Source organism: Aspergillus ambiguus (assembly GCF_047715705.1).
Source record: "Aspergillus ambiguus strain CBS 117.58 unplaced genomic scaffold BDV59scaffold_7, whole genome shotgun sequence".
In the NCBI taxonomy this organism is placed as follows: Eukaryota; Fungi; Ascomycota; class Eurotiomycetes; order Eurotiales; family Aspergillaceae; genus Aspergillus; species Aspergillus ambiguus.
In genome coordinates this window covers 526,528-541,015 of record NW_027395520.1, presented here as the reverse complement: position 1 = coordinate 541,015, position 14,488 = coordinate 526,528, and the positions used below count along the sequence as shown (strand labels likewise).

The window sequence follows — 14,488 nt, the reverse complement described above, 5'->3', positions numbered from 1 at the left end:
ATGGAGACGCTCAGACATCAACCGTTGTGTTCGTCGCATTCCACTGCCCATCAGGGCCCCAGGTGACCGGTTTCGAGAAATCTTCATACCAAATTCCACCGAGTGCGTTCATCTTCAGATAGCCAAAACGAAAATACTCAGCTTCGCCTGTCATATGGCGTCTCCAGGTGAACGGCTCCACGGTCCCGTTGGTTGATTTGAAGGCCTGGAATCGGGCCACATCATTGACAAGCGCCCCAATGCCGTCGGCATCTTCCGCTACTTTGACAAAGGAGAAGGTGATGTCCTGACCTGACAGAACTACAGGCGGTGCGATCTCTGGGAGCGAACTCCCAAGCTGGGCACCATTCAACAAAGCACCAGGTGTCTGTAAGATGCTATCAAAGCCCCATCGCGCGATGCCATTGATGAAAAGGCCAATAAGAAGCCCCTGGTAGAGAAGACTGGGTCGGGTCTGGAGCGTAGTCCCTGGTAGGAATAGGAGACTGAGGATATAGTGATGGATACGTAGGTTCAAGTGCGGCACAGCGAGGAGTGTTAGGATTCCGCATGCCATGGTCCCGTATACAGTGAGCATCTGTGGGAGTCTTCCCTCGTTTCGAAAGGCCAGCGCTTGGGAGACCACAACGAGGAAGAGCACGCCGATGATGATGATCAGCGCGGGGATAGCACCCGGTTGTTGCTGTATATCATGAGGGGTTAGGCGCGAGATAGGGATCTTGTCGAATGTATCGGTATTGAGCGCGCCAACCCAACTTGCTCCCAGCCATAGGACTGTTTTGTCCCAATGGGCGTCCAGGTCTCTTAGGGTGTGCCTGACGCCGAAGTAATACATTGCAAACCCCACGAAGGCGCAGGGAAGGAATCGACCTAGCCCGGTAGACACGACCTCGTAATAATCCGGTGAATAGGGCGGATCCGAAGATAGAGCCACTTGAAAGTAGGTGATGAAGTAGATAGAGGCATAAAAGGCTGCGGGCGAAGCGATGAACAACGAAAGTATCGCCGAGGAAACCAAGGAGAAAGAGAAAAGAGGCCATCGAAGATCCTGACAGTTGAAGCTGTCATCCCCCGAGGACTCTTCGCTTCCAAACGTAAAAGAAAGAGGAAAATAGGAGGAAAACCCGATGCTCGACAACCCATTTCGTTGGACAGACTGGAAGTTGGCCTGCTCTCCTGTTCGACGAAGGACACCACACCCACCCATCTGGTCGTCAATAATGCCAGCATGCACGGCAGCAGGACAAATGGCAGAGTCACCGCGGTAGATACCGCGCGAGCTATCTTGAGGATTGTCGACAGCACCACCTATGATTAAGCTCTGGTAATTGATCTCCTGAGGACCAACAAAGTATGGCTCAAGTACCATAGAAGCCGCGCATCCCGCAGGGCAACGAAATGCAAATGATCCGTGGTCGAACGGACGACATGCATCGCCGTTAAGCCCGCAATCGGTGGCATTCGACCTGATGTATATGAGCCTCTGTGCAAGCGAGAAAGCACGACGCAATAAAGAGACGAAACGTACCAGAGCCTTCCGGAGCATGAAAGCTTGATGGGATTACCGTACCCAGGGATCTCCTGTCCAGAAACAGACCAATCCAGTATCTCGAGAAATACCACCCCCCAAGCGCCCAAGCACGCAAGTAGAAGCCATACTTTCGCCGTTCTGCTGGGAAAGTATCGGTCTACGAGACGAGGCGGGGCTGTCTGCCAGCGGGGAAACCACGGGCTAATGCGATATTTATACGGAATAGGTGGTCCCTTGACCCATGCACGGATACCCTTCAACGAGCACGAGAATGGTTCATGTGCCTTTGGAGGTTGCGGCAGAGAGGTCGGGAGGAGTGGCTGATCGGGGCTTTGAACGTGGCCGGGGGCTCGTGCGGAGTCGGAACTCTCCCGTACAACGGTCACGAACGGGCTGTTTCCGGGGCTATCCTCAGGCTCCAGGACCTGCAGGGGATAATCTTGGTCGCCGTGTTGCACCTCTCGGAAAGAAGAGGAGGTTGATCGAGATCTACCTCTGTCTGAGAACATCCTGGCGCTCCATGGGTGGCTGCGGAAGGGGCCGAGAGTAAAATAATTGATAGAAAGGAGCACCGCAGGTGGTTGAACGACCTTACTAATCGCATACCAACCGACAAACTACCAAATATGAGGCACCAAGAAAACTATAGATCTAGGAGGGGAAATATAAAAATTTCATATTAAGTGCTAATTAACCGTATTCTAATTAAACGAGCGACAGGAGCTGCCACCGACTCGTTCCATGAATCATCAAACACGCCGACGGGGTATCTGAGTATTATTAAAAAATCATTCCGTCGTGTCTCATGTCAATGGCCACTTTTCTGGTGGAAGCCATAACACAACAAATGCAGTAAGTAGTAGGGATTATGAGAATAGAGAGGAAAACTATCCTCGATTGGCCGACAGAATCCAAGCATCGCTGACTAGCCAGGTAACTAGCGTAGTTGACCTGGGGATGGAGAATCTGTACGCAGATGCTGCTTAGACAGCCGAGCGGCTAAAGAGACCACGGCGACTATAATCAAGATGGTTAGGATGATATACGACAACGTTCAGGTAGATGAGCTTACGTAGTCTCGGAGCGGCGAACGCGGAAAGTGAACCAAATGCCCTAGTTCAGGTCAGAATTAGAAAGCCTGGCGCAATCATCGGGAGTACGAACCACAAGCGCCGACACAAGCCAAACGACGGCAGAGATAAAGCTGAAGGCTTCGGCGGCTTTCCAGCGGCCACATTCGTTGCGGTCGATGAGATTTCCCCAGGAGAACACGCCACCGCAAGGGAGCTTGTGCAAGGCATCGACGAGAATACCGAACGCGGCAAACCAGGCGAAAGAAATGAGCACGTCAACTGCTCATGGAGATTAGCAAAGATCGACTGTGGGCGTAGAGAGGTAACATACGTGGCCAAGAAAAGAATCCAGAGGAAAACGGTATAAGCCATACTAGGCCGAGTAGTATAGATAATCCGGCGATTACTTCGGTATAGATCCAGCGAGCCTGAGGCCAAGGTTCGAGGTCATCCAGGGAGTTAAGATAGTACCCGATAATGCCTGCGACAATCTAGTGACGGGTTAGCACGAGGGCCGGATTCTCGCTCTCATGCAAGAGATCAGTCATATCCTGGGGAGCATACCGCAGCGCAGACAATCTCCACCACGCGAAGGACAATGGACACCAGGCGTGAAACCACGGGCATGATGAATGATTTGTAGGAGATCAAAGGAACAATGCGAACTCAAGGAATTGTGGGCGACGTGGAAAGAAATGATGATACGGGAAGATGGTCGCACAGACGACGAAAATATGCTCTAGGCAAACACGGTCTATTATTCGGAGAACTGCACAGGGTGACAGGGCAGTAGGCCTCGTGGGTGCTTAAATACAAGCTTCCAAAGCTGACTAGGTGATCTGCAGCAAGTTTTTTCCTTGGTCGAGCCCTTGCTCCATCAGTCCTTTTTTTTTTCGATCAACAGCGCAGCGACATGACATCGTCTGTCCCGCGGCGATTGGCTGTCTGCAAGGCCGTGTGCGCTGCCCAAAAGTCTAGGCATACGATCGTCGCCACCCAGGCTGGGAAATTGATCGACGAGCTTGGCAGATGACGATTGAGTTTCCCGTCTGGCGCAAAGAGTCGGCTGAGGTGGTGCAGTCCACGATAGTATCCCGGTCCGTTGGGGGTGGCTGTCCTGCGCACTGCATGCACTCTGGTGGGATGACATTGGTTCATCGCAGCCCAACCGATCGAGCAAGCATCTTCTCTGCATGCGATGCTTCGACTGAGAGTGCGTTCGGAGAAGGGTCGTTAGTGAGGAAGATCGGGGAAATCATTGCCTGATAGTGGCTCCAGCAGACAAGCTAAGGCTGAACGAGTTCTCCACCTTGCTTAATGAGGTTATTCCGTTGGACACTCTTTTCTTCTCGCACCCGTCCTATCCGTTGTGGCCATAATTAGCAGAGAATCCGAGCGTTGCCGTGCAGAGTTCAATAGTGGCAGTGTCCGACAGACGATGGCGAGAGAAGGTGGAAGTTTCATGCGGTTAGATTGTGCCGTTTACTTTGTTTACGGCCGACCTCTGACGTCATCGGCGTACTCGGCTGCCTACGAGAATCTTCGGACGAGCAAATGGAAACTGATTTCCGCATAATACAGCACAGCCTGCAACGATGAGACAAATTCCCACCCACAGCCTATCCAAGCGTGAATTTGGAGACACTGGAAACTAAAAACACCACGAGAATCACCGGACTGGAACACCTCAAACACTTTTCTTCTCATCCAAAAACCACTCCATTACCGTTCGAAAAACGCCTTTTGCGCCGCTCTCCACCACATCCCCATGACACGGGATTAGCCGGTTGAAGTCCCACTTATCAATCCGCCGCATGGACGCGGCAAACGCCCGTCGGTCCGCACTCGACAGTAGATACCACTGAAACCGCTTCTGCCATGTCGCCGGCGGCTGGGCGGACAGCAATGGACTGATCATGCTGGTGAGGCACCCGGCGGTCGCGCTCTCGTGCGACTTTGAATATTGCTCCCTCGCAGGCAAGTTGAACAGCAGGTCCGCTTCGATGAGCGTGAGCGACCGCTTGTGCAGGAACACGAGCTCCCGCGACTGATGCCCGTATACGTACTCCGTCTCGAATTCAGCGTCAAATTCGTCGGAGATCTTGTGGTTTCCGTAGTCGTCCTTACGGAAGATGTGATGGAACGGCGTGTCCTTGTCCTCTGGGCTGGATTGTCGTTTCTCCCACAGGCCCTCTGGCGCAATAATCTCGGCATCCGGGTATGCATCTTTCCAGGAAGTGACGTGAATGTGGTGTTCCATGTCCAGCGCGGCGATGTATCGCACGTTGCCACCGAGACTGGAAACAACGTTGCGCACTTCAGGTGTCAGGGTCACTGGGGAGAACACGGCGAGGGAACCCGACTGCATCTTGACTGTTGACCGGGGCTGTCAGGTATGTTCTCATGATAATGATAGGAGACGCGCAGCTGTGAATGTTACTAACCTAGGGTCCCTCGTCCTCCAAACTTCAGCCGACCGAATCGCGCAAACGGCAGACTCATAGTGATCACGTCGGAGGTCACATTACGGATGACCATGACCTCCGAAGGGTTCTGCGGGAAAAGTCGTCGAGGCATAGTTGAGGATCTTGCGCAGTGCTAGAGGCGGAGATGGCGAAATCGCGAGAAGGATCGAGGTGAAGTCGTAGTTATCCGACGTAACGTTGTAATCGTCACCACTTTTAGCGAGCGAGCAAACACCTCAAGTTTTTCGATATTCGCTTTTTCCACAAGACCTGCATCCCTTGGGATTAGCATTATTAATCCCCAAAAGCCTAGACAATCAAAGGTGAACGTTGCGGTGGCTGAGTCGACCTCCATGCTGTTCAAGAGACCTTGGTACGCGGTGACGTCAACAGCATCGCAGGGACTTTTCCGTCCAGACACAACCAAGGTTCAAACCATGTTGATCCCCAGTCCGACGCCATGGACGCCTGACAGAGCACCAAAACTCCAATGAGGTACTCGTGTTCCTGGACTAGATCTGCCTATATCCACCCTATCCCACCTTACACTCCGTTTAGCGCCAGAGCTCAAGTGGATCCTGTTTCGGAAGTCGATATACCTTTACCATAGTCATTAGGAGAATGAAGATCGAAGATTTATCGCAAACAGATTAATAGGAATATTGGGATGCAAGAATGCTCTAAACATCCCTTGGAAATACACGGGTATCATATGCATCCGACCCAACACCTGGCACCAAACAAGATCACCATCTACACCAACATTAGTAGCATCTAGTCTTGATACATCCCTAACTATACCATCCCTGGGCAGCAATTTGAGGCTCCTCTTCTTCGCGGTGCGGTATAATGGATTCCTTGATACCGTACACCTCAATCAGGTCCCTCCAGGTTTCAAAGTCGAGACTGAACACAGCTTGGTGCTTCTGGATGCCTTTCTTCTGCGCTTCGCTCGGCGCGTACGGCTTTGAGGCATCTATTAAATTCATAGTTAGCACAATAGACTCTGCTGGTGAACAGAAATGACGGTAACATACGCAAAGTTGGCAGCTGTCGACTGTCCACCGAGATCCCTACAGTGCCGTCTCTAACCAAGAAGCTGACATAGAACAAGTTCTCCACACTCTGTCCAAAGGACCTTGGGTTGATGCAAAAGTGGAATAACGGGACACCACCGTCATCGGCAACATTATGTCTAGCCATGACTTCCTGTACCATCTCCTCCGCGGGCTCCTCTTCAAGCGCCGAAAGCTGGCGTTCCACAATATCCTGTCCTCGGTTCTGCGTTTTGGCTAGCAGCTGGTTGATAGAGGCGCACATCGTCGTGAGATTGGACGTTTCCTGTCGATCTAGGTCTTCTTCCTGGAGCTCTTGAGGCCGGACAGCCTGTGACGGATCAATGCGTTCTCTCGCTCGTCGCTGGGTCAGCTGGCGAGTGCGTTTCTGCACCGAAAGCGGGCCTAACAGAAAGCCAGAAACGGCCGGGCGTGCATTGTGGCGGAAACAAGCTGCGCGTCCGAGCCAGGTCCAGTTCAGTCCATCTCCTTGGTCGTCGTCGGTATCATCTGGATCCACCTGGCTTCGTCCATACGCACGACGGCGTTGCGTGCTGCTGGGGACAGCCTGTGAATCCGCTGGTCCGCGCCGCATGAATGATATACACTTGGACACGAACTCGTCGACATCAATGCGCGCAGTATTGTCCCCTAGCCCTAACTGTGTCGCTTTCTTGTATGAGAGGTCAGCTGCACTGACCAGGAGGCGGGAATCGATCGTCGCGTCGGACGTCTGCTTGACATTCTGGAAGTACTCGTTCGCCTTTTCGATGGTGCTACGAAGCCCCTGGTTACCCTCTTGCAGAAATTCGGTTTTGGAATCTACCACACACATTCGTTAGACAATAGACAAGGATCGCGGCTCTGGAGAACAGCTTACCATTTAGTTCCCGAGTGAGATCTCTTAGTCCCTTCCGGACCCTTCGTCTTTCTCTCTCATCCTGATCAGGATCATAAAATTGTCGATCGCGATCCTGTTGGGATTGGGTCATCCGAACCTGGCTGCCATTGAGGAGATTCGAGGCGCGATGTGCAAGGCGCTGTCGTTTCGCGTTGGCGGAAGACGAGGACATCGCAGTCTGTTGTCTTTTCGAAGGACGAGTAGAGTTGTGATGGTTCTCCTTGTCGGACGAGGCGCCGGGAGAATAAGACTGGCTGGCGACGGCGCTTTCAGATGGATTGCGTGCCATGCTGACTAGCCCAGAATCGATGCACAAACACACAAAGGAGGACGGATTGACGCGACTGCGGTCGGGCACAGCGATAAGGCTGGAATCAGGCAATCGGGCGCTGCGACCACGAAGTGGCGCAGGGGTCGTCGACAGGATGGTAAGATGCGTGGTGTCAAGTCTGGGCGTAGAATTCCACCGTGACCGGGACTCTCGAGGCTCTTGCTCCACCGCGAAACACAAGCTCGAGGAAGGCAATTTTGGTAATTATTCCGCAATAGTACAGCGCGCCCACGCGTTACGGGGCTGTAGCACGTGATGTCACATGAGCCCGCATCATTCGGTCGCCGCCCGCCAATCAGGACCGAGCTGCCCCGGACGAAGCTCCTCTGTCACGCCGCCTTACATCGGTCTCTGACCTCTTTCCATCATCACCACCCGCGATGAACATGCCATGAACGGCTCTTGGTGCGAGGAAAGGCAGTGATGGAAGCCTTTACATTTGCAGTATCCACCCAGGTGGATTTTCCCATCACTGTGAAAATGTTCGTCAGCTCCTGAACCTCCGCATGCGTAGCACCTGTGGCTGTGAGAACCGTGGGGAGATATAGAGCTCACGCTGACTTGGAACATAGAGGTGCTCTAGAAGGGAAGCAGAAGCAGATTCCGTTCTCCGTACAGCTACAGCAACCAGAATTGCGGCACCTTGGCTCCGTCCAGAGTCCAACGTCAGACTTATTCGTAACAGCCCAACTCTGGTCTGACTCTAAGCCTCTTGGTGTTCCTTTACAGACCTCCTACAGAACCTTCAAGACCGCGCGCGCTTGGAATGAATGGCTTCCCATGTCCCTGTCACTCAAAGATGCTCCGTTCGGTTGCCAGCTCGCTATCACGATCTGGGACCTCTCCCCATTCGGTGGTGACGGCGCCCATGGTCACTACGTTCCCTTCGGCGGGACGACGATTTCCCTATTCGACAACGAAGGTAAACTGAAGATGGGCAGACAGAAATGCAAGGTCTATCGTCATAAGGCCGCAGATGGCTTTTCCTCGACGACGACTCCGTCCAGCCCGCCGCCAAAACGGCGCAGAGCGGATTCTCGCGACGCGCTGAGTCTTTCCACAGAAGAAATGGAGTTGGAACGAATCGAGGTTCTCATAAAGAAACACGAAATGGGGGAAATACCGCGGATCGACTGGATGGATCAAATGGTATTCCGTCAATTGGAGAAGCTGAAACTCGCCGCCGAAGAAGCCGCGAGGAAACGAGCTATCCGATTAAAATCAATAAAGCAGAAACAAGCAACCCACCGTGAGCTCGATGATGATGATTCCAACGAAGAGGACGAAGACGACGAGAATTTCATACTCTATATTGATTTCCCCCGGTTTGACCACCCCATTGTTTGGTCCGACCACGAATACCCCCCGCCTCCCATCTCCTCACACCCGCAAAGTGCTCCTGCAAATACCACTTCGGCGCTCAAACCGTTGCCAGAGGTCCGCTTTGGTCCAGGTATAGAAGGCGCTGATGGCGAAGCCTTGATCAGGATCTACGACCCTGAAGCTGGACAGGCGGGTAATCCGTGCGAAGACAAACACAGAAGGCTCATACGTAGTCATCGGACCGGAATCATGGATCGAGACCTAAAGCCGAATCCCAAGATCCGTGACGAGTTGAATCTGATTCTGTCATACGAACCAACGCAAGACCTCTCTGCCGAGGAGAAGGATCTTGTCTGGAGGTTCCGGTATTACCTGACACGCGAAAAGAGAGCCCTCACCAAGTTCGTCAAGTCGGTGAACTGGCGAGATGTTGGGGAAGCGCACCAAGCGGTGGAGATTCTTCCAAAATGGACCGAAATCGATGTAGACGATGCTTTGGAACTACTCGGTCCTACTTTCGATAACGCCGCTGTTCGCTCCTATGCTGTTGACAGGCTCCGGAAGGCCGATGATGATGAGCTCCTCCTATATTTACTCCAACTTGTACAGGCTCTCAAGTATGAAGATCATGCCAATGGGGATTCAGACGATGTCGCACACGATTCGTCTTTGGTTAATTTCCTGGTGACTCGTGCTGCCAACAATTTCAAATTGGGGAACTACTTGCACTGGTATCTCATGGTCGAATGCGACGACACCAGTCCCAACACGTCACCAATACAGCACCGACTTTTTGCCCGTGTCGAATACTATTTTATGACCGAGCTAGAACAAATTCACCCAGAGCACCGAAGAACTTTACTACGCCAGGGCGAGCTTGTAGCTGTGCTCTCGAAGATTGCCAAGGAGATCCGCTTCTCGCGGGATAACCGCCCATTGAAAATCGAGAAGCTGAAAAAATACCTGAAAGATCCAAAACATGATCTCCTTAATATTGAGCCGGCATTGCCACTGCCCCTGGATCCGGACGTACTGGTCACAGGATGTTACCCGGATGAATCGAATGTCTTCAAATCATCACTCTCTCCGCTGCATATAACATTCAAAACCGCCGATGGACGGAAATATCCCCTTTTATTTAAAGTCGGCGACGATCTTCGTCAAGACCAACTCGTCATACAAATTATCATATTGATGGATCGCCTCCTACAGAAGGAGAACCTGGACCTCAAGCTCACGCCGTATCGAATTCTTGCGACGAACGCCACCGCAGGCGCTGTCCAATTTATTCCATCCACTTCATTGTCAGCGGTTTCCGCCAAATACCGATCCGTCCTAGCGTATCTCAAAGCCAACAACCCTGATAACAGCGAACCACTTGGTGTCCGTAAAGAAACGATGGATACCTACATTAAGTCATGCGCGGGATATTGTGTGATCACCTACCTTCTTGGTGTCGGAGACCGACATCTAGAGAACTTGCTACTCGCTCCAGATGGCCACTTCTTCCATGCTGACTTCGGCTTCATACTGGGCCGAGACCCCAAACCCTTCGCGCCAATGATGAAGCTATGCAAGGAAATGGTCGAGGGTATGGGTGGTACGACATCTCCTCACTATCTTCAGTTCAAGCAGTACTGCTTTACAGCTTATACGGCACTCCGCAAGTCTGCCAATTTGATTCTCAATCTTTTCAGCCTGATGGTCGATGCGAATATTCCCGATATCCGGGTAGAACCAGACAAGGCCGTCTTCAAGGTCAAAGAACGCTTCCATTTGGAGATGACAGAAGAGGAAGCCATCGCCCACTTTGACCAACTCATTGGGGACAGTGTTAGTGCCGTTTTTGGCGTTGTCATTGATCGTCTGCATGATTTCGTGCAGGGCTGGAGAGCATGAATTTCTCATAGTGCTTTGATTTTGTCTTAAGAATACAAGAGGCATTGGTGATAAGGCGTCAACTGAGATAAATATGTATGAAAAGATACCCTTCTGATAGTTTAGTTTATTGACATGGCTCTATATATTCTATGGGCTCTTTCAAGTCTCTGATTTAAGCATCTAACCAGTCGGAGCAATCATGTCGCAATATCACCTACCCGTCGACCTGCCCGATTCCTCATCCTCACGCGCCCGAACATCCAATTCAACCCAATCGTGGCCATCGGTATTTCCATCCCCAGGCGTTCCTCTCGGCTGGTCCAAAGAGGTACTTTCCAAGCCTGAGGAGAAAATGCCACCTGACGGGCGATTGGTTGTCTTGTGCTGGTTACTACTGATCTCATCCTGCTTGGCAGCAGCATCTTCATCATCTTCGGGAGTGCCTTCACGACAGGCCCACGCATCAACAAATCGTAGATACTCCCGCGGCCACCAGCGTTTCATCACCAAGAGCCGGAACGGGACCAGAGCGACAATAAGCACCGGGAAAGCAGGGGCTCCCCGCGTCAACGTTACGATGAAAATTATCACCGTGATAACGATCTGCAGAATAGTATAGATATGGACGGGAATGTAAGACGGTCGTGGATGGGATACGCCGGTCTCGTTTGTCGCCGGAATAGCAGAGTCGGCGTGGTCCCCGTGTGCGAGGGATATCGGCAAAGGGGGTAGCTCTGAGGGTGGTGTGAGGAGATAGAAGGTTCGATAGAGGATGGGGCTAGGAGGAGTCAGTTATCCATGCCATCTACTGATATAAAGGCCTCTGGACACGGCATACTTAACGGATAGACTTTGCTCTCCCATAAACATGAAGAGCCCGGCCAGGACACTCGTCGGTGTTAGGCCGAGGACTTTCATGAGAGGAGGACTGACGAAGGCGAGGATAGCACCAGCGTGTAGAAATGACGACCATCGCTGCTCGTACACGCGCTTTACTTCGTGAGTCTCTGCTTTCTCTTCCCCATCCACGATGACAGTCCGCTGTTCCGGCTCGGAGTGCATCAGGGACTCGGAGTGGAGGGGCGCTTGAGGGAGGAGTCCGTTGGCGGGAGGGATCCCCAGGATGCCACAGAGCGCCGTGGTAGTCCCTAGGAGGATAATATCCCATGCAAACCCGCCAGGTTTCCTCGTTCCGTACCGGTCAATTGTGCAGATGATGGAGCTTACTTCGTGGTCGAAGAAGAACAGTATTGTGATGATAATACCCGGGATAATGGCTGCAAAGATCCAACCAACGGGCAGCTTCCAAAACTCGACAAAGAACCGCTCACGATCCGGAGACGTTGGTCGGAATGTCTCGCTGACGGGGAGGGTCATTTTGTCCAAGTTTGCCAGTTCCCCCACGTGCGGTAGCCCGATAAACACAATGATGGATATGGCGGCGGCATACTCAGTCAATCCCATGCGGATGTATCGGTGGAACAAGGGCTTCCAGCTCTCCGCTGTAGACAAAAATATTGCCAGGAGCATGGTCCCCACAGCGCCTATGACAGCATACAGAAATGCCGCAAAGGAGAGCGAATCGTGCGCTCTCTCCAGTTCTTGAATTGCTTTGTGGAAATAGATGATACTATTGAGGAGAGAGAAGATCTCTGTGGCGAAAGTCGTTACATAGCGCATGGTCCAATCATGTGCATTGACAATGGCGAGGACATAGTGCAGCCAGCCAGCGTGTATGAGAGACCACGACATGAAGGGCAGGAATGGAACCTAAAAGATCGCATTTAGTTTCCCAAGGGGTCCCAGACTTGAAAAGAGGCGATGCCATACATCGAATACCTCTTGGCATAACGAGTAGATGTTCTCTGCAAGCACCGAGAATGGGCCTGTAACTCCGAGGATGTTCAACGGTTGAACACAGAATCTGGAGTTTCGAATCAGCAAAGTATCCCTTCATAAAAGAACACTCTTAATTTTGGCATAGACTCACAGCGAAAAGATAACTCCGCACAATCCAGTACTGAATACAACCTCAATCGTGCCCCAACTCTTGCCAGTGCGAACATATAGATCGCTGGCGAACGTAATGCCCGGTAAGAGATTTGTGAAGAAAACATAGACGGCGCTGGCAAACACCAGCTGATTGAACAAGGTCCAGTCCGACACATATCGCCGCCGAAGGTTGACGATATCTTGCTTCACCAGCCGAAACGGACGGAGTGGCCCACCGGCAGAAACAGTGCCTCGTAGGACTCGGAATGCTTTAGGCGTGTGTTTGGAGGGGGTGATAATCGAATGCGCATCATCTTCGTCGTTAGCCTCCACCCCTATAGCCCCGCTGCTGTCAGGCCTGACGTCTTTTCGCCGTCGTTGAGGATGTGGTCGATGACGAAGCGAAGAGTCCCCACGAGTAGAACGAGGCCGGAAAGCAGAAATCAGCGACATGATTCCGAATTGCCTGGTTGTGGCACTTGCGCGATAGCAGGCTACCTCATGAGTTGATTACGTGGGGCGTCGGGGGGAAGATGAATTAAACTAGCACTGAAGCCAAGATCCCACCATCTGTCTACTTCGGGCAGTTCGTTCCATCGCATGTTCGTGACGTAACACCCACCCATAGGTAAATCTTGACAAAAATATATATACAACAAAGCCATCTGCACGATGCAAACCTATATCCTGCTTTTAACCTCGTTATCGGGAAGCAGGACAAATCGCCACTCCACACCCACCATCATCACTCGCCCATTTCGGTATACATTCTCCTCCTGCGCCCTACGAAGGATACCTTCATATCTCTCTTTGCCCTTTACTCCAATAGCGATAGACTCCAATCCTTCTGGTAAATCGTGCACGCCCTCTGTGAACTTCAGCCGGCTATTGGTAAAAATCAATTGGCTCCCTTCGCGTTGGACACCGAATATATGTTCCCATTTGCGAGCAGCACCTTCAGTATCAGTTTCCCGTGGCTGAAGCCTACAGGTAGCGTGAAGAAGTTGGAGATGGGCCGCACGTGCCATACCAGCGGAGTATGACTGATAGTTGGGCCCACAGGCATGCCATGGACTAAAAGCAGACAGCAACGGCTCAGGGTTTTCAAGAGATGGCTTATGCGAATCAAGCTCGGGCATCATGCCGCCTAGTGTGATGTTATTCCACGTGATTTGGACAGTATAGAGGTGCTAGAGACGAACCAGGGATCCCTTTAGGGTGATATTGAATGCAATAGCCGTCAGCTGTTGCGTGGCTAAATATAACCTTCGACAGACCACGAGATTCGATATATTCTCTTTGAGCTACCGCATCCAGCGTCTGCATGATGATCATATAACCACCATCGCCACGTTTCTTCAGCAGCCTGCCTGCAATTGTACCATCGCGGAATGGCGAGACCACTTCAATGATATCCCCGCCGATAGCCACTGATTTAACATGTTACTTGGATTATCCGAGAGCTACAATAAGTTCTTACCGAGAAAGTTCTTCAAACCCCATTGTGCCACCTGCTCGTCTCGAAAAACAACTTCGGTTCCCAGCACCGTGTTCTGCAGTTGCTGTCAGCTGAACTCTACGAAGATTGGGATGACCTACCAGGATATGCTCTGCCGCAGAGAGGTCTGAAGCTAAAAGAGCGATCTGCCGCAGACGAGTCGGATTAATCTTGCCTTGCGCCATCGATGGGTGTTTGTTCCGCACAGGAGAATCTATGTCGAGTGTATGTGACGTGAATAGCGAGACCCTAAGACCACAATGCAACCGTTCCCTAGGAATATAATTGCCTCGGTAATATAAGCAGTCTCCGAGGTCGTTGTTTTGGTATGAAGTAAACTCGAATTTTCGAGCGGGGTCAAGAAATGTCATCCTTGATGTGCGGAGTAATAATCTTGGTGGTATCCGGGACCTTAAAATCGCAAAGTATCTAAACGTG

The 14,488-nt window shown here is 51.7% G+C and overlaps 6 protein-coding genes across 6 annotated transcripts; 1 reads left to right on the top strand and 5 right to left on the bottom strand.

Annotated features, from left to right (window-relative positions):
* Nucleotides 1–10: 10 nt before the first annotated feature.
* BDV59DRAFT_191893 (LCCL domain-containing protein) lies at nucleotides 11–3,231 on the bottom strand (the record flags this gene model as incomplete). Its single annotated transcript, XM_073691964.1, has 5 exons — nucleotides 11–1,466; nucleotides 1,529–1,989; nucleotides 2,696–2,883; nucleotides 2,936–3,095; nucleotides 3,169–3,231. 5 exons carry the CDS (start codon nucleotides 3,229–3,231, stop codon nucleotides 11–13), a joined length of 2,328 nt encoding a protein of 775 aa, XP_073550216.1.
* Nucleotides 3,232–4,045: 814 nt separating this feature from the next.
* On the bottom strand, nucleotides 4,046–5,520 carry BDV59DRAFT_155350 (uncharacterized protein). Its single transcript, XM_073687425.1, has 2 exons — nucleotides 5,049–5,520; nucleotides 4,046–4,977 (listed from the first exon to the last, which is right to left on the bottom strand). The coding sequence occupies exons 1-2, from the start codon at nucleotides 5,179–5,181 to the stop codon at nucleotides 4,292–4,294; spliced, it is 819 nt and encodes a 272-aa protein (XP_073550215.1). The 5' UTR covers nucleotides 5,182–5,520; the 3' UTR covers nucleotides 4,046–4,291.
* On the bottom strand, nucleotides 5,521–7,504 carry BDV59DRAFT_155349 (non-structural maintenance of chromosomes element 4 family protein). The gene is made up of 3 exons (XM_073687424.1): nucleotides 7,005–7,504; nucleotides 6,107–6,946; nucleotides 5,521–6,045 (listed from the first exon to the last, which is right to left on the bottom strand). Exons 1-3 carry the CDS (start codon nucleotides 7,312–7,314, stop codon nucleotides 5,861–5,863), a joined length of 1,335 nt encoding a protein of 444 aa, XP_073550214.1. The 5' UTR covers nucleotides 7,315–7,504; the 3' UTR covers nucleotides 5,521–5,860.
* A 192-nt stretch (nucleotides 7,505–7,696) lies between these two features.
* BDV59DRAFT_155517 (phosphatidylinositol 3-kinase VPS34) lies at nucleotides 7,697–10,669 on the top strand. Its single transcript, XM_073687426.1, has 2 exons — nucleotides 7,697–7,838; nucleotides 7,929–10,669. The coding sequence occupies exons 1-2, from the start codon at nucleotides 7,780–7,782 to the stop codon at nucleotides 10,576–10,578; spliced, it is 2,709 nt and encodes a 902-aa protein (XP_073550213.1). The 5' UTR covers nucleotides 7,697–7,779; the 3' UTR covers nucleotides 10,579–10,669.
* Nucleotides 10,668–13,094, bottom strand: BDV59DRAFT_173942 (HCO3 transporter family-domain-containing protein). The gene is made up of 4 exons (XM_073688986.1): nucleotides 12,551–13,094; nucleotides 12,391–12,484; nucleotides 11,399–12,330; nucleotides 10,668–11,338 (listed from the first exon to the last, which is right to left on the bottom strand). The coding sequence occupies exons 1-4, from the start codon at nucleotides 13,003–13,005 to the stop codon at nucleotides 10,771–10,773; spliced, it is 2,049 nt and encodes a 682-aa protein (XP_073550212.1). The 5' UTR covers nucleotides 13,006–13,094; the 3' UTR covers nucleotides 10,668–10,770.
* A 1-nt stretch (nucleotide 13,095) lies between these two features.
* On the bottom strand, nucleotides 13,096–14,363 carry BDV59DRAFT_173937 (uncharacterized protein). Its single transcript, XM_073688985.1, has 2 exons — nucleotides 14,033–14,363; nucleotides 13,096–13,982 (listed from the first exon to the last, which is right to left on the bottom strand). The coding sequence occupies exon 2, from the start codon at nucleotides 13,692–13,694 to the stop codon at nucleotides 13,233–13,235; it is 462 nt and encodes a 153-aa protein (XP_073550211.1). The 5' UTR covers nucleotides 13,695–13,982; nucleotides 14,033–14,363; the 3' UTR covers nucleotides 13,096–13,232.
* Nucleotides 14,364–14,488: the final 125 nt, after the last annotated feature.

Coding starts and splice junctions, on each gene's coding strand:
- BDV59DRAFT_173942 (XM_073688986.1), bottom strand. CDS start 13,005: ATGTCGCTGATTTCTGCTTTCCGGCCTCGTTCTACTCGTGGGGACTCT. Junction 12,485..12,550: donor TGCGGAGTTATCTTTTCGCT/GTGAGTCTATGC, acceptor TCGAAACTCCAG/ATTCTGTGTTCAACCGTTGA. Junction 12,331..12,390: donor TATGCCAAGAGGTATTCGAT/GTATGGCATCGC, acceptor GCGATCTTTTAG/GTTCCATTCCTGCCCTTCAT.
- BDV59DRAFT_173937 (XM_073688985.1), bottom strand. CDS start 13,694: ATGATGCCCGAGCTTGATTCGCATAAGCCATCTCTTGAAAACCCTGAG.
- BDV59DRAFT_155349 (XM_073687424.1), bottom strand. CDS start 7,314: ATGGCACGCAATCCATCTGAAAGCGCCGTCGCCAGCCAGTCTTATTCT. Junction 6,947..7,004: donor TCTCACTCGGGAACTAAATG/GTAAGCTGTTCT, acceptor TGTGTGTGGTAG/ATTCCAAAACCGAATTTCTG. Junction 6,046..6,106: donor TCGACAGCTGCCAACTTTGC/GTATGTTACCGT, acceptor TGAATTTAATAG/ATGCCTCAAAGCCGTACGCG.
- BDV59DRAFT_155517 (XM_073687426.1), top strand. CDS start 7,780: ATGGAAGCCTTTACATTTGCAGTATCCACCCAGGTGGATTTTCCCATC. Junction 7,839..7,928: donor TTTCCCATCACTGTGAAAAT/GTTCGTCAGCTC, acceptor CTTGGAACATAG/AGGTGCTCTAGAAGGGAAGC.
- BDV59DRAFT_155350 (XM_073687425.1), bottom strand. CDS start 5,181: ATGCCTCGACGACTTTTCCCGCAGAACCCTTCGGAGGTCATGGTCATC. Junction 4,978..5,048: donor TGGAGGACGAGGGACCCTAG/GTTAGTAACATT, acceptor CCCGGTCAACAG/TCAAGATGCAGTCGGGTTCC.